The sequence below is a fragment of the Venturia canescens genome, chromosome 3 (assembly GCF_019457755.1).
Source record: "Venturia canescens isolate UGA chromosome 3, ASM1945775v1, whole genome shotgun sequence".
Taxonomy (NCBI): domain Eukaryota; kingdom Metazoa; phylum Arthropoda; class Insecta; order Hymenoptera; family Ichneumonidae; genus Venturia; species Venturia canescens.
In genome coordinates this window covers 2288971-2306198 of record NC_057423.1, presented here as the reverse complement: position 1 = coordinate 2306198, position 17228 = coordinate 2288971, and the positions used below count along the sequence as shown (strand labels likewise).

The 17228-nt window shown below is 42.1% G+C and overlaps 3 protein-coding genes across 5 annotated transcripts in view; 1 reads left to right on the top strand and 2 right to left on the bottom strand.

The window, feature by feature from the left end:
• Positions 1 to 17228, top strand: part of Flo2 (flotillin-2) — a 121352-nt gene that overhangs the window by 73087 nt on the left and 31037 nt on the right. The gene's annotated exons all lie outside the window — the stretch shown is intronic.
• Positions 1059 to 8126, bottom strand: LOC122407853 (glucose dehydrogenase [FAD, quinone]-like). 2 transcript variants are annotated; one of them, XM_043414311.1, is made up of 6 exons: positions 7853 to 8126; positions 7662 to 7705; positions 6204 to 7247; positions 4204 to 4368; positions 3387 to 3539; positions 1059 to 3276 (listed from the first exon to the last, which is right to left on the bottom strand). In XM_043414311.1, exons 3-6 carry the CDS (start codon positions 7227 to 7229, stop codon positions 1987 to 1989), a joined length of 2634 nt encoding a protein of 877 aa, XP_043270246.1. In that variant the 5' UTR covers positions 7230 to 7247; positions 7662 to 7705; positions 7853 to 8126; the 3' UTR covers positions 1059 to 1986. The 2 variants fall into 2 exon arrangements, with proteins under 2 accessions (XP_043270246.1, XP_043270245.1); XM_043414310.1 differs by having other exon boundaries at positions 7662 to 8126.
• On the bottom strand, positions 9910 to 17074 carry LOC122407861 (glucose dehydrogenase [FAD, quinone]-like). Its single transcript, XM_043414328.1, has 2 exons — positions 16926 to 17074; positions 9910 to 12503 (listed from the first exon to the last, which is right to left on the bottom strand). The coding sequence occupies exon 2, from the start codon at positions 12474 to 12476 to the stop codon at positions 10599 to 10601; it is 1878 nt and encodes a 625-aa protein (XP_043270263.1). The 5' UTR covers positions 12477 to 12503; positions 16926 to 17074; the 3' UTR covers positions 9910 to 10598.

Below are 17228 nucleotides of genomic sequence, written 5' to 3'. Positions count from 1 at the left end.
AATCGCGGTGTGCACACAACGGAAAAAAAATGTTGGACGTCTTTCTAATGAAAAAAGTTTCGCAAACTAGCAAAATCGGAGGGTCAAGGCTACGCGAGCGACTCCAACGGGATTGAAAAACGTTTATTTTCTGGTTCGAACTCCCTCCTCGTTCGCGTCTCGAATTTCACGTGAAATTGTGCGAGCATTCGTCTCGAAACAAAATCAAAATTGGTCAGAGTGAAAGCGAGAGCTCCGATGACGAGTTTTGCATGGCTTCGTAGCCGTGACGAAGGCTCGTAACACTTTGCATCACTATACTTTTGCGTCTTGTAATCAGGCCGCTCTTTTTCATTTTATTTCAATGATAGGACACTTGTATCGATAGTGCTCGTCCCACTGACAGCTCAATCAACGTTTTTTATCAAAATCATAGAAACGTCAAAACGAAGAATTATTGTTGGTTACTTTGTACGAGATTTTGTATGAACTTAAGGGGTCTACCTTAATTAGAATTTTCAAAAAATCCATTTTTTTATTGCATTTTTCGAAAGTATACATATTTCGAAGTATCCTACTAAAATTTTATAAAGATCTGAGCAATCTATAAGTGTACTTTTGAGCGATGTTTACTCGGCTGTCTGAGCGCGCCAATACGCACCGCCCAGTGCGATACCGCGTACTCGGCTCTGTTTAAACGCGTTTTTCTCAAAATTACGTTTTTGGACGACTCGTTGATAAAATCTCCGAAACTATTCAACCGATCCTTATCAAAATTTTACCACGTGTTCTTTTATGACTATAGCTGTAGCGCGTATCATACTACGAATTTCGAAATTTTGAGCAGAACTATTTTTTTTTTAGTTTTTATAAAAATCGCCGCCGTTTTGTCGTTTTTGAAAAAATAAAAAATTATATGATACGCGCTTTAGCCATTTACCTATTGAATCTAAAAACATTTTTTTCTCCGATCATCCATTCCAGAGGCTTTATCAACAGCGTAAACCCTTTTTTTTTTAACCTGTCTTCTCCTCCACTTTTCTCAACGAAAACTGAGTAAAATAAACATTAAAAAAAAATTTTGTGTATTTTTAGAGTGTATTTTTTAGGCCCAACACTTTTTATATTCATTTTCATAATTTATATCGGTGAAAAAAAATTGGTGAAAGTAGTCTTTTTTTTGTCCGTTCAATCAGGGTAGACTCCTTAAGCAGACTTTTGTCCCCGGTCGGGAAAAGTGAACGTCAAAACTTTTTTCTGCGGTTTGCCATCGCAGGAGGATGGTTTATTAAAATAGATTAAAAAGTGAACTTTTGTAGATTCCGAGGATTTTAAGGACTCGCCAATCATCGTGGCACCTCCGTTTGACAAAACCATGAATCCATCGATATTTTTTCCATGTAGTTCTCCAAAAGCCTGCCCACATTCGACGAACTCCTCAGCTTTTCCGCATTTCTTTTATCGTCATTTATTTGTGAACGAGGTTATTACAATAATGAGGATATTTCATTCCTTTTTAAACGTGAGAAGCTTCTGCTTTGTGGTCACGAATTTCCCATCGATGATCCTTACGATAGAACATTTATGAAAAACGTTGTTAAGATTACGAATGACTGGCGAATGTAATTGACGAGTAGATTAGTAGAATCCTTAGTTGGAATTGAGTTGAATAAATTTTGTGCAAAGCGCCACTTTTGTGTGCGGTTTCCTCGAGTTATGATGTTGGCATTTTGTGTATTAAATATCGTGGAACATTTGGACGAAGGGGACCCGGATTTTCGCTAACGTTTTTCCCGTGAACGTCCGCGCGAGGGAGTCCGGACAGTGGGAAAACCATTGCAGAGCGATTAGCCAGGAACTTTGCTCTATCAAAACGTTAATGAAAAAATAAAATTCGTAACTTTTGTGGCGACGCGGATGAAGTGAAATTTCGCCCGCGTAACAACTCGCGGTAACGAGAACTCCGAGGAACGAACAATTAAACGGTGACAGCGGCCTAAATTGTGGTCAATTCTTCAGCCACTGGGACTTGATGAAGTCACTAGCTTTCTCGGCGATCATAATGGTCGGTGCGTTCGTATTTCCTCTGACGATAGTCGGCATGACGGATGCGTCGACGACCCTCAAGCCAGCGACGCCGTAAACCCTGAGTCGGGGATCGACGACAGCTCGGCGATCGGTAACCGGGCCCATTTTGCAGGTGCCAACCGGATGGAAGATCGTAGCGGTGTATTCCATGAGCACGCAAGCCCAGTAAGCCCTCGAGGCGAACCGGTGGGCCCGACAGGCCGGGAGTGGGTCTTCGATCAGCCGGAAGTTGTGATAGCGGAAAGCGTTAGTTTGGAAGAGCTCGAGGGCGATTTGAATGCCGTCGATCATGGCGAGGAGGTCGGGGTAGGCGGTCCAATAATTCGGTTGAATCAAGGGCGCCCCCCAGAGCGGATCGGTGTCGTTGAGTTTGACGAAGCCTCGGCTCCTGGGTCCCAAGAGAACGGGCCTCACGGTGATCCCGTTGTAGTAGGCAGTCGGGTAAATATTAGTTTCGACGAGCCCCCCGGGGTCGGCATAAAAGTCGTCCGTGTTCACGGGATCGAAGTGGTACTGAATGTCCGGCCTCTCCGGAGAACTCTCGTAGAAAGTTTTGGCGAAAGCTGTGCAGGTCAGAGTTCCGGTCGCCGATAACGGGCCCATTTTAGTGAGTTTGTACTTGTAAACGTCTTGGAGCATCTGCTCGTAGTCGACGCTCGTAGCACTGTCGTTCTTCAGGCCAATAACCAATCCGTCCATGGTCACGTGGTCCTGGAGGTTGTGCCCCACCGCGGAATCATAGAGGAGAGGAATCCCGAGGTCGAGCAAGTCTTCAGCGGGCCCGATACCCGATAACATCAGTATCTTCGGCGAGTTTATCGCCCCGGCCGATAATATCACTTCCTTGCTCGCACTCGCGGTTACGAAAACTCCTGTTTTACCGAGCGTGTATTCCACTCCCGTCGTCTTCCTCGTGCGAGGATCGATCACCAATCTCGTCACGTGAGCTTCCGTCACGATCTCCAAATTAATCCGCTTGTGCCTTACCGGCCTTACGAATGCTCCGTTCGTGCTCTGGCGCATTCCGTGAATCGATGTCGTCTGGAGATTCATCGCGCCCAGTTGACTCGCTGCGTTCACGTCGACCTCCCCGTAACCGATCTCTCGCCAAGCCTTCATCAACACTCCGATGTTCTTGTCTCGATAAGGAAATCTTTCCACGTTTTGGTAGCCTCTGGTACCGTGGTACTCCGGACTCGCATCGACGATCTGCAATTTTAATGTGGCCTCAAATTTATCTCCGACACTTTTTTAACCTCTGCATTTTTCCGAGAGCCGGCAACCCGACGCGACATCCCAATTTTTCTACGCGCTCTTACCTCCGGATCTTCGTTCTTTTCCGATTTGAGAAAATAGGGAAGCACGCTCCGATAGTCCCAGCCCTCGTTGCCCAAACGCGCCCACTCGTCGTAATCCTCAGGATTGCCGCGCACGTACAGCATGTAGTTGACCGTACTCGAACCCCCCATAACCTGAAAAATTTACAAAAATTATCAACTCTCGAATCCTAATCCTAATCCTAACTTAATACTATAAATGAGAGAGTCTCTTTCTTTGTTTGTCCTTCCTCCACGCCCTCACTGAGCAACCAATCTACTTGATTTTTGGCACAGAGTTGGTTGGAAGGACGGTCAGTGAGTACTTTCGGTCCTGGAAACAAAATCAAATTTCCAAGAGAGATTTACAGAATATTCGTAAAATTGTCCTTTCACCGCGTGATTTCTGGCATAGAAATAGTTGAAAAGAAAAAAAAAAGAAAAGGAGAGTCGCATTGGCTACATTTGGACATGGAAAAACATCAAGTTTTCGAGCAAAGTCGCGGGTAAAGGCTAGTTCTCAATATTTACTTTTGGATCAAACGAATTTTCGATTCCTGTATAATTTCAAATGCATTTTCACACAATTTCAGAGGTTTATCGTTTAAATTGTTCAATAACGAATACGTTTTCAAGGATTTGAGAATTACGAATAAACATAATTTGTTAATTTGATGATAAAATTGAAGAATTTGATTCGCATGATTCAACCTCGACCCATTCAACGACATTTTTTCGTCTTGAATTTCTCCCAATGTACGAGGGAACGCGGAGAACACTTATAATTTGTATAATAAATTGATGAAAACTTTGAAATTACTTTTCCACGAGTCCAGGGACAGCTTCGACCTCTTCTCGAACGACACGAATGTTGCTCCGGTTGTGTTCTGTACATCCAATCAATAGTGCTGCCTCCCAACGTAGGTGCGAAGGCTGGCACATCGGCTACCAGCGGTTCTTCTATTCCTGCCTCTAGAAGAAGGACCTGAAAAAAAATTCTCATTACTTCGGAATTCTTGAGAATAGAAAAAATATATTGAAATCCTAAAGCTAATCTCATTTTTCATTCTTCAGTCGAAATCGATTCCGATGTCGAAAAATTTCATGAAATTTCGAAAGATCGACTCTGGACGAATGTCGAAAAACTGGCTTTTTACGATCATCTCAGCTTCGAAGTCTTTCGATGACTTTCACGTCGATCGAGGTTGCATAAAAATACATTTTTCGCCCAACATTCGATTCATTAGAAAACGACTATTGATACGCTGCCCCGAGTATTTGCACCGTTTCGAAAATCACTTTATCGCGGACTAACGGTGAAGCCCCGACCTCGGTCTGGCATTTGACAGTAGAAAAATGGCTCACGTGTTCAACACCTGAGGAATAAACTGCTCCGAGTTTTAACCCACCGCGTGACAACTTACGATCATAAGAGCAACGAGCTCTCTTCGACTTCGAGACAACGATAATAAACCGATAAAAGTGAGCGTCGCGCGGAGTTAAGGAGGTATGACTATCACTCGAAATCCAACATTTGGACTTGAAATTTTTATGAGATATAAACGAATACTTTACGCAACTGTTGCCAATATTTGAACAATATTCACCGTGTCGTTCGTACGCAATAAATTTTCAAAGTTGAGAACTTTAAGCTGACGAAGCACGTCCCCTTGTGGAGACAATCCGCGCAAGTTAAGTTATCACAGTTTTTTAAACTCTTGCATCCAACTGAGGTAATCTAAAAATTGAATTTCGGTAGGTATTTTAGAAAATCGAAAAATGTTACTCCACCGTCTTAAGGAGGGTGGATAGCGACGATACAATGTTCCCATGCTAAACCATGTTACGTACATTAAAAATTTCAAAGTGATAAGAATGTAATAAAATTTGGTGAACATATTGTTTAGTGCCAAATTTGACAGTACAAATTTTTTAAGATTTTTCTTCTGTACAGTTATCGAGTAATTGATCACTAAAGTTCACGTGCGTATAAGCATAGCGTTTCCAAATATATTTCGGGCATAAGAAATCTGCTTTAATGCGTAATTACTCGATAACTAAGCAGAAGAAAATTTTGAAAAAAATTGTGTCTTCGCACTTGATGTTGAAGGACATTATCACCAAATTTGATCAATTTCTTATCATTTTGACGATAGTAGACACCCTCCTTAATTAATTACTGCATATTACAACGAAGTTTCGCTTCACCGTTAATGATCGTCGGAAAGAGAAATAGTGGGGGTTTGGTGAGTCGTTGAGAATCGAATGATTCTCTTGATCTCTACTAAATAAATCATTTATCAAGAATATGGGACATTATAAGCAACCATAATCGATAATATGAATGTTCAACAGAAATCAGAATAATTGTGGATTATTTTAATTTGATGGAAATTCTCGATGCGAGAAATCGAGAAGCTCGAGTACTACACAAAGGACTTTTGGGAGCGACCTTGCTATTTTCAATTCCGTTCAGAATTTCAACGTCCTCGAAAATAATTGACGCGTTCTGATACTCCGCAATAGTATAAGAACAATTTGCGGTAGTTGTGCGAAAATAAACGGTCGCGAAGCATTTGCGTGGAAATTCAAAGTTTTATTATCCGAGTTGTCCGCGCGTTGGTTACATTCTAGAGCGTTGTTTTTCCATATTGGTTATTCGCTGTCTTTTTTCTCCGTTTTTTCGGGCCCCTTCACTCGCCGCGTTCCTCATTTTCGTTGAGCGCGAATTCGCAAAAGTTGGTATATTTCCGAAGGTCAAAGTAAATTAGGATTGTCGAGAGTTTTGACGTCGAGAGAAGAAACGTTTTGGAGTCTCACCCGCCATTGTTTGATTTCACTCAGTCGATTGGCGACGACGCATCCGGCGGAGCCAGCACCGACAACGATGAAATCGTATTGGCCCGGCGAGGAGCCGGTTGTCTCAGGAACGCGATGATTCGCCTGCCGCTTCGCACCGCGCGTGTCCTCATCAAGCGTTCGCCCGAAGTTTCCTGTCCCAGGATCACTGCCATACAAATTTCGCTCGTTCCACTCGTCGTAAAAACTCGCCGTTGCTCCGTCGACTTTTCGAACGTTTGGGAATTCCTGGACGGTGACGCTTCCCGGAGGAATTTCTCTCGTCGTCTCTTCGCCGTTTTCATGAAAGCCCTCGCTGAACGGTGAAAGGGTATTAGTGGTTCCAGGAACAAGCCTTAAAAACCCGGATCTCGGGGTCCGATCGCTCCTTTCACTCGGATCGAGCAAAGGCGGGTACAGCGGTATGAATTTCGCCTCGTTTCCGAGCTCGAACCTTCCCATTTCGCCAAACACTTCCGGAGAAAATCCTCCCTCGTTCCTCCCTGGAATCCCAATCCTCTCGCCGTACTCCAGCCGTTCGAGGACTTCCGGTTTCTCGTAATTTCTTCGCGTCGACGAAACTTCGATGTCCCCACTGTGACCTTGGAACGTCGGGACCGTGGTGAACCGTAAATGACGATTGCGGGGCTCCGGAAACCAGAAATTCGATCTCGCTGGAGCACTCGAAACGGGCAAATCCCGGACGAGTCCGGAACTCATCCGCCTGCCGGGAGGGTACGACCTGGAGATCGGCCTCTGAAGATCGTATTCTTCAAAACTCGAGTACGCCGAAGACGGCGAGCTCGAAAATGGCAGTTTCGGTGTCCCGAGATCGAGGGAATAGTAATCCTGAGGAGAAGCATGAATCTTCAGAGGAGGATAGTTGTCCAGCGAGTAACCGAAGAGCTGGGTGACCAGAGCCAGGAACATGTAAGCTTGAGGTTGGCACGTCGTTACAGTCGCACCCGGCGAACACAGTCGAGCCAAGTCTCGTGGCATCCACGACATTTTCTTTGTTTGTACGAGCTGCAACGAGGCACAGAAAAATTGATGGAAGGGAAAGAATCAAGAGAGCGTTGCAGAATCTTCATCGCATTTGATCATTTAACAAGATAAAATTTCCTGGTTGATTCACGAAGTTTCAGGTCCCCCAGCGAGTACTGAGAAGCAGAAGGGCTGTCAAAGCAGTGGAAGATTTTATATATAAAACTTGCGACTTCGAGTCTCGAAAATTGAGATCGCACGGACCGATCGCAATTATGTTTCGAATCTTTGTTCTCACAGTGAGGCCGCTTCACCGAAAAAATATCGAAAACGTGAAAAAAATCATCGAACAGAATTTCTAGGAACTTCTTTTTCGAGAACGATTGGCAACACATATAGAAAGTGCTCAGATTAATATCTCAACGAAAAATAAAAAATATTCACCGAAGTACTTACTCGAGAAAGAATCCTACATCCGATTCCCCAGCAGAGAACAAAATCTGTTAAAAAAACCGAAAACTTTATTAATTCGTCACAGCGGCATGTTTCTTCTCGGTGAATTGACAGCGACGAGAAAAGTGTAGATTTTCGCAGTCTCTTGGCGAGTAATTGAATCAAAGCGTTATTTCATTGATTGCACGTTTTACCGAATAATAGCAGAGCCGTTAAAGCTGTCCGTTAACTGCTTCGAACGCACTTAAATCTCTGCGCAGACTGCCCCCGAAACGATTCTCTCATTGCATCGATCGTTGGTGCATGTTAAACGGGCAGTTTCGGGTGCTCACTATATCAGAATTCTTGTGTCTCCACCCAGTTCTACAATGTGTGTTCTGTCGTGACACTGTCGAAGGAAAAAAGGGAACGGACCTATGACACACCGCGCTTTTCTTTCACTCACGTGTTTCACGAGCAACTGTTTCCCTGTACAATTTTTATTATTTAAAAAAAAAAAAAAAAAAACGAAAAATTGTACAATTACAGAAATACACGGGGAAAACGAGAAAATTCGAAGAGCAGTAAATAATAAAAATTGTTTCATCCACCATAATAAAAATACCCATACCTTTTATTCAAAAGACTCAAGAGTCTTTTTCTCTATAAGCATATAGTAAAAAATGTTTTTAGTCACTTCAAATGTTATTGTAAAGCATGCTCGGGCAACCCTGAAAAAAAATTATATGTGATTCGTGCTTTTGCGTCATCGAATTTATTGTGCTGAAAGTCAAAATTTGTGATTTACAATAGATTTTCATTTTAAGTGCTAGTCTGACACGATGAATAACACTCGAAAACAAAACGAAACACAGTGCTCACGTGCATCACTTTTTGCTGTTTATAATGGGTGGTTAAATACTTTGTGAATTCTCGAAAAATAATATATCCCTCGCTATACAAGACGAATCCGTTTTCTCCGTCGACACGAGTCTCGGTACCGAAAACTGCGATGATTTTACGCGATGCTTTTTCATTCGGAACGTTGCGAAAAGCGTTGAATTTTCGTAAGAATTATAATTCGATGAAGATTTTACGACTCGACGGGAAATATCGAAAGATCATTGTTTCGAAGAGGATAAAAAAGGGAATGTGATAAGGAGACTCTTCGTTTGGTGAATATCCGGGAAAAATGTTCGTTCCCGAAAAAGTGCATCAACGGGATTGAGATAAGCCGTGATCGGGGGTGGCGAAAGGAAACTTTTTGTTTTCTACGTACGTGAAAACTATGAATGCCGAAAAACTACTGCCTCACGGAATGGACCTCGTAGGTCTGCGTCGTTTTCCAGTGTTCGCCGCTGCTCGCTGATTCGAGTCACATCGATCGATATCCGCTCGTGCGTAGAATCTGCATCGTCTGATAAGTGATTATCGTAGCGAATATATCGAGATACATTGATTCACTTTTTTTATTTAATTTAGAAAAGCGCGCGATGACGTTGGCTGTTTTACGCGTTGACGATTCGAATCGGAAAACGTGCAAACTCCCTTCGAGTCCAAAGTCAACTACAGCGAATTCGATCATGCAGCCAGAGGTTTCAAGTGGAGCTGGAAAAGCGTGTCGAGAAAATGTAACAGGCCGTCAAGCCTATCGGCTCGTTTGGAAACTCCCCCGCACGAGAAAAAAGCAATGAACAGTTTAAGCACGTCGATTTAACGTCAACAATTCGACCGCTGTGTATTCGGCTTTTTATGGATCCAGGTGTTCGTCCAGTCTCAAAAATGCGCGAGTTACGATCGTCGTAAGAAACGTCCAGACGTTTTTTCAGCCTCGAATACGCCCGAGTTAAATGTCCTCGCGGTTGATGCTACCGTGCCACGATCGTGGAATTCGCAAGGCGCGCGATGACCACAACACCACGGTTGATAATTAATTCCCCATTATTTCGAAGGCTTCGAGTTTAAAAAGCAGTTTTTGCTGCCCCTTTCGTATCTCAGAAACATTCGTCGGTCGAAGGTGTGAAAAAAACGTTCGCTCGAGTGCGTTCGGGAGACCAGCGAGGGACAGTCATTGCCTACGATTTTATGTACCACTTTGACAGTTATGTCCAAATTGCCTATGAACTCTCGCGACTCGAAGCCAAACACTCGCAGTTCTTATTACAAATCCAGATTTTCTACATTTTTTAGGACGTCGATCGATTTTTAGTTGTTTTGCAGTTTAACCTCGGTGCAGAGAAAGGCTTCCATGGTTAGGAAGTCCAATGGAATATTTCAGTAAATCATGAACTTTCTTTATTCAATTAGCAACATTTACAATTCAATTGGCATTAGCATTTTATTCGATTAGCATGATTCTCGCGTGTCGTCTAGTATATTTGTACTCTAGAGGCAAATCGTAATAATTTATCAAGCTTTCCAACAACATTACACTCTTATCATCTTAATTATTTCAATAAACAAAATGTTGAATTTTACGAGCTTCGAAGTACATTCCTCGACATGTGCAATCGTGGTCAACCACATCAAATGAATTGCAAAATAATTTCGTGTACGAACGACATTAAGGAGCTCATTTTTTTCGATCGATATTAAATCTTTTTCTTTTTCTATTCCATACTCTTAGTTTCTCCGGCAAGGCTCCATGGACCAATCTCGTAGTGGAACAGTCGCGAGGAATTCTTCGTCATGGCACACTTAACTCGGTGTTCTCGTGTTTGTGGTTTCAATCAATGATTTCTTGCTGCTTCGCTTTCCTTTCGATATTGCCTACAGAAAATTACTGTTTCGAAGAATAAAACAGCCGGGGAGGGGGGGGGGGGGGGTGAGAAATTGTACGCTTTTTTGCCACAGCGAACGCAGTGCATCCAATCTACATTGGTATGAAAAGATTAGGAAAAAGGAAAATTGATGAAGAGTGCAATAAAATATGGTGGAACGAGATCGAATCTTCGAGTTCGTTCAAAGCTCTTCCTTCTTGGACCAATCCTTTTTTATCATGTCGGAAGCTTTCTCAGCGATCATGAGAGTGGGAGAGTTGGTGTTGCCACTGGGTAGGTTTGGCATGATCGAAGCATCGATTACTCTGAGGGATTCGATGCCGTGAACCTTTAATCGGGAGTCAACGACCGCGGTGGGGTCGTCGGCTGGTCCCATTCTGGCGGTCCCGCAGGGGTGATAAACAGTTCCGGCGACGTGTCTCAGGCTGCATTCCCAATACTCCCTGGTGTCAAATTTGTGCTGGGAACATCCAGGAATTTTGAAGTGACGGAGTTTCGCGCCGAGTTTCTTCATGGCCCGAGTGTTCAAGAGTTTCTTGGCGTATTGGACGCTCCTCAGCATGGTTTCGACGTCGTCGCGTTCGGCGAAGTAATTAGCGTGTATTTTCGGGCGGTCGTCAGGATTGGAGCTTCGCAATGTGAGCTCTCCCACGCTTTTGGGCCTCAGTAAAGCCGGGAGCATCCAGATGACGTCGCTTTCGAGAGTGGCTTTTTCCGCGGCCGCGATCGTCTCAGCGTCGATCGCGAAAGCTGCCAGTAGAGTCTGGACTTTGAGACTCTGTCCGCGCGGTACGATCGTGTGGTGAAATTCCACGTCCGGATACTTCGAGTCCGGATCTTTCGTATCGACGAAACCGAGCAAGTCGATCGAACCCAGTGTCGTAAACTCTCCGGTTCTGTGAACCAAGTAATTGTAAGCCTGATCCAACCACCACGTCGGAGGCAAATCGCTGACCGAAGCGTTGACGTACTCCAGTTGGATTCCCAGCCAAAGAACGTGGTCCTGGAGGTTCCGACCGACCGGCAAGTCCGCGACGACTCGGATCCCAACCTCCTTCAGATGTTCCTTCGGCCCTATACCCGAGAGCATCAACAGCCGCGGGCTCTCGATGCTTCCGGCCGACAGAATAACTTCCTTCGATGCTTTGACCGTGATGGAGCGATCGTCGGGGAGCTTGACGACCACTCCCGTGGCCCGGTTCCCATCGAGAACTACTCGCTCCGCCTTGGACGATTTCATCACGAACAAATTCTTGCGATCTTTGGCCACCGAGAGAAAAGCCTCTGCAACGTTCTTCCGGGCTCCGTTTTCAACAGTTCCATGCGCTCTTCCATAACCGACGTAAGTTCCATCGTTGACAGCCTCGAATACCGGCAAGCCCAACTCCCGAACGGCATCCAACAGGATTTCCTGCGCGTTCGTGTCCGAGTAGTTGAACGTTTGCAGCGACAGCGGGCCCCCGCTTCCGAACAACTTGCCCCCGACCTTAGCCACCAGCTCGGCCGGATAGTTTTCTGACTTTTTGAAATAAGGCAAAACCTCCTCGAAACTCCATCCCGGATTACCTCGCGCCGCCCACTCGTCGTAATCGCGATCGTTACCGCGCACATACAACATCGCGTTGATCACTGAACTCCCGCCCAGAGCTTTCCCCTTTGCCCATATGCACCGCTTCTTCTTCATTGCCTGACAGGACTTCTCGTCCGGTTCGACCTCGTACGCGTAATCTTCCTCCGAGCCCTGGAGAGTGAGCACCAACGCCGGTACGTGACTGGCTATCGAAGGATTCTTACCAGCCTCGATCAGCAATACTTTCCAATTTGGATTCTCTGAGAGTCTGCTCGCTGTGACAGAGCCCGCGCTCCCTCCGCCGACCACCACGAAGTCGTAACTCTCATCCAAATTCGCCAACACCTCGCTCTTCCGATCCGCCGGATAATTCGAATCTTTGCTCAACGAGCATTGCGCTACTAAAAGGCTCTGCACGAGCTGCACGAATACCGAGCCCGACGTTCCGCTTGCGGCTCCAGCGCAACTCTGCGTCAGACAGGACTCCATCGTCGTTACCGGCGTATTTATTTCGTTCTGAAAACAAATTTTTTTTCCCATTGTCACAAACATTTCGGAACGAGCAAAAAAATTTTATCGATTCAAAGATCAGTTAGAAACATTCGTCACCGTCCGAACGGTGATAATGCGTTTTAATTGAATGGAAAAAAATTACGAAAGCTGAATCTATTTACCGTCAGAATCTCTAAATCTCTAACTGACGCAGATAACCGCGTATCGCGATGCATTCAAGGCAAATGAATTCCCGCTTTAACGGCTGATTAAATCGCCTTTCCACCTCGCAGAGTTTGTTAAAGTTCTACAAAATGATAATGACGCTACGATTTTAATGTAATGGAGAAAAACGATTAAAATACTTCTAAAAATAGATCGACACGAATATGGAAAGAGCTGTTGAGAAACTTGGCACCGCAGCACACGCGTGCGACAAAGTGAAAATAAAATATTGCCTACACTGAAAAAGTTGATACGGCCACAAGATATTTTCGCTTCATTACTATTGTTCAGTGATAAAAATGAAAATGAAAATGAATTCTTTCACTTCAATTTTCGAAAAAGTTTGTATACCACCATTTTTATGCGCTCCTTCAATTTATCAAGAGCCGAGAACTGATTGCTATTTGAGTGTTGCGAAATGGAATTAAGAGCTTCAATTAAGGTAGCTCATGCGCGAAACGATTTTTTAAGAAAGTTTAGAAATTTACTCAGAGTTTAAATGGGTAGTCGACTGACACGCATATCAAATTTTAAGGGTTTTATTGGTTATTGAGACAAACGAAGAATAATACACAGGTTTATATGCACTGTGCGTGAAAAATCGTTTATTTTTCCATATCAAGGGAACAAAATTCGAGACGATTGTCTTACTAGTAATAAAAACAAATTACGTTAAAGATTGAACGAAATTGATAAAATGAGCACTCGTAAACTCGCATTTGCTTATTTCGGAAATTTGTTTCTTTTTGGTTTGGCCCATTCCTGTCACAGGCTTCTGTCTTTTCATTAATACTTTTTCTTGATCCATTTTCCGTTGTGTTTTCCCTTTGCGCTCTCCAATGCGATTTTTTACATAAAAAACTGCGATATTTTCGTCAGGGACGAATGAAAATTGGCGTTCAGTCAGTGATGGATCCCCGATGAATTGATGACTTGTAATTTCATTCGCCAAAAGATAAGTTGAAATAATGCCACGGAGAGATTATTATACGAATTTTTGAATTCGTTTTCTCGTAATTTTTACTATAGTTTGTGGTAACGCGGTACCGTGTAGACATTACGCTAATTTTTGTAATTTCACATAGTAATTTATAGAAAAGCCTCAGTTTTAGAGGAAAGTAATCTGTCGTTCACGAAACATCGTTATTCGAACACAGTAAAATACTTGACGTTTCACCGTGTGGAAATTTTACTATGTTTTTCTATATTAATAAAATCTGGCTATTCACCAGTACCAAATTTTACTATGGTCCTTCACCAATATTCGATCCTGTGGCTGTGGTGCAAATTTATATAGATCTATACAAATTTCGGCTGCGATTAAATTGTTTTTAATTGGTACACGCCCTTCCATATGCTCTGCCCCCCTTTCGCCTTTCGTTTTCTCTCCTATCGTTGCAAATGTAGTTAGCGTTAGCAAAAAATGTATTAGTGGTCACGGCATTTGGATGATTCGTAATTAGGGTGTAAAGGAAACAACGCTAAATAATTTTGGTAATTATGCAGTTTGGTTACTTTTTCGAAAAGTGGGGGAATTTTTTTTTTTTTGCATAATTACAAAAAAACTGCATAATTACCATAATTTTAATCACAGTATATTTTATTTATAAAAATATGTACAAAAAAATTCTTACACTAACCAAATTTTACTGATAATTATTTTTCATTTTATCTTAGATCCACGTCTTAGGAATGTAAACGTTACCGTCGAGACCGGTCAACTTGTACGTAATCAGTAGGTTGCGTAATTGTAACTATTCCATAGTTATATTGCCGACCACCTGTCAATTTCTGTTTTTTGATCGATGCGATAAAAACTTCTGAAAAACTTTGGTTACGTACATTGTTCCGACTCCACACACGGTCATTTTCGTTGCTCGATGAACGCTGAATGGAATGCTTGCTCATGAACGAGCAAAGTTCTATGAATGCGTGGGGAGGGGGAAGAATAGTAAAGTAATTTACTATGGGCCATCGTAATTTGTCCCACAGTATCATTGAAAATGTACAAGGAACAAAATGATGTTGAAAATTTTATTATGTTCCCATGTAATCTCTTCCAACGTATCGGAGTAAATCTACAAGGTCGTGACAAGCTCTAATATTTTTACTATATTCCATTCTATTTTTTTCATGGAATCGTAATAACTTCTAAGTGTGTGGTTTTTTTTTGTTTTCTTATGTTTACTTATGTTTAAAATTTTCTTATGACGACTTGGTTCCACGATGCAATGACTACATAGTAATTTTTCGTATAAAAATCTGGCAAGAGTACGATTTCCGAGGCGCCAAGTTTTGACCATGCAGTCTTCATAATTAGCCCAAAATAAGATGTTTTTCAAGAGTAAAAAAAATCGAAATTTTGCCTTTAAGGGGGTGAAACGGGGGGTTAAAAGTTGAAGTATCATTATGATGTGTATGCTCCCTAATTTGGACCACGTAGCGCCCTTTTTTTTATCGGAAATGATACTATTTTGCAGTAAAATGAAAATCAAAATTAAAAAAAATAAAAAAATTTAAGGGGGTGGAACGGTGATTTGGGGAAAATTCGTCGAAAACAATTCGTCGAATCACAATTCGTCAAATCACAATTCATCGAATCACAATCCTTTGAAAATTTGTCGAAAACTCGTTAGAATACTGTTTTTGATTTTTGGGTGGGTCCGGAACATCACTCAATAGGGTTTGTAACGTTGAGGCGCGTTTTTTTTTTAATTTATAAAAATGTTGAAATTCATTTTTCCATTCGACACATCTTTGATGTGTGTGCGGAATCGTTGGGTGGGTGTAAAGCACCTTCGGTGTGTGTACGGAATAGTTGGGCGGGCTTGGAACACCTATGATGTGTGTGCGGAATCGTTGGGTAGGTTTGAAGCACCTTCGATGTGTGTGCGGAATCGTTGAGCGGGTTTGAAGCACCTGCGATGTGTGCGCGGAATCGTTGGGTGGGTTTGAAGCACTTTCGATGTGTGTGCGGAATCAATCGTTAAATCTTGGCGCCTCCGAAATCATCGTACTTTCCCCAATGAATTGAAGTTATATTTTGTAACAATGTTCGCTTATACTGCCAAATAAACAAATGAACGCAAATTGAAACAGGAGATGGTAAACAACACAAAACAACAACACAACAAGACAACCTCCACGTGGTGTTTTCCGGGTTACGCTAATAGTCTGCAATTTAGCGCACACATTTTGAAAATCAAGGCGCAATGTTTTAATACGGCATTGAAACACTATTAAAAATACTATTTTATACTTCGAAAAATCATTTCAACGCAAGATATTAATACCCTCACGTATTCGCGTGCGTTAGAAATTTATCATCAATAGCAAAAAAACACTTTTTTTCAACTTCAAATGGTCATAACTCCTTAAGGAAGCCGAATACGCAAAAATTTTATTCTTGTAATTCGTTTTAGAATGGTCGAAATATAAAGAATCAATCGTCAAATCTTGGCGCCTCGGAAATCGTACTCTCCCCAAAAATCTCTCCGTTATGTATTTACAATTTCGAATGAATAACTCTGACATTAATCAAAAGTGATGATATGTTTAATTAAGGAGTAAAAATCGTTCCAATTGAGACACCCATAAAATACGATCCTACGGGCATGATCTACCTTAATTCTTGCCGATGTTATATTTCCAAGACTTGAAACCTCGTGAAGATCGCTGTGTGCTATTATAGTTTTTAGATAAATGATATTCAGATTTTCTTGAAATATGCCGCATGAAAACCGCAAAAACTGCTATTTTTAGTTGTAATTTTTTCATATTCATTGAACACCTCCAACTGTTCTTGTTTCTAAGTTTAAGGATATTTGGTACAGGTGATACAATGTTGTAATGCTAAACCATGCTAAAAACATAAAAAATTTCAAAATGATCAGAATTTTATTTGGTGAACATATTGTTTAGTGCCAAATTTGATAATACAAATTTTTTAAGATTTTTCTTCTGTACAGTTATCGAGTAATTGATCACTAAAGTTCACGTGTATAAGCATAGCGTTTCCATATATATATATTCCGGGCATAAGAAATCTGCTTTAATGCGTAATTACTCGATAAATAAGCAGAAGAAAATATTTAAAAAAATGGTGTTTTCGCACTTGATGTTGAAGAACATTATCACCGCAAATTTGATCAATTTCTAATTATTTAGACTTTTGTGCCAAACATCCTTAATGCAACGTAGATGAATGCAATACGAACTCACCGTGAGATCGTGATGGTCGTATGAAAGGAAAAGAACGATCCAGCACTCTAGAAAGCTCGGGTATAACTGGCGAAACTGTCGTCTTACTACGACATATTTTTCTGCGAGACTTTATCTGCCCGCGGTATCCCTCCACGCACAAACGAAGAATATCAATTTCTACTTTGCATTTCAACTAGCTTGTCCATAACTTGTTCCGGAGATAGTATGTATTTCAATACATATTCAATTTACAGATATTCGGTTTTTTGTGTAGTTCGTAAATAAACATAGGAAGAAACATTTTTATAAAACCTGTGCTCA

Bases quoted from the DNA above. Each gene is read 5' to 3' on its own strand.
- LOC122407861 (XM_043414328.1), bottom strand. From the start codon at position 12,476: ATGGAGTCCTGTCTGACGCAGAGTTGCGCTGGAGCCGCAAGCGGAACG.
- LOC122407853 (XM_043414310.1), bottom strand. From the start codon at position 7,229: ATGTCGTGGATGCCACGAGACTTGGCTCGACTGTGTTCGCCGGGTGCG. The intron at 4,369-6,203 runs GTGAGACTCCAA...ATTTTTTTTCAG, and splicing joins GTGAAATCAAACAATGGCGG to GTCCTTCTTCTAGAGGCAGG. The intron at 3,540-4,203 runs GTAATTTCAAAG...TAAATTTTTCAG, and splicing joins GTCCCTGGACTCGTGGAAAA to GTTATGGGGGGTTCGAGTAC.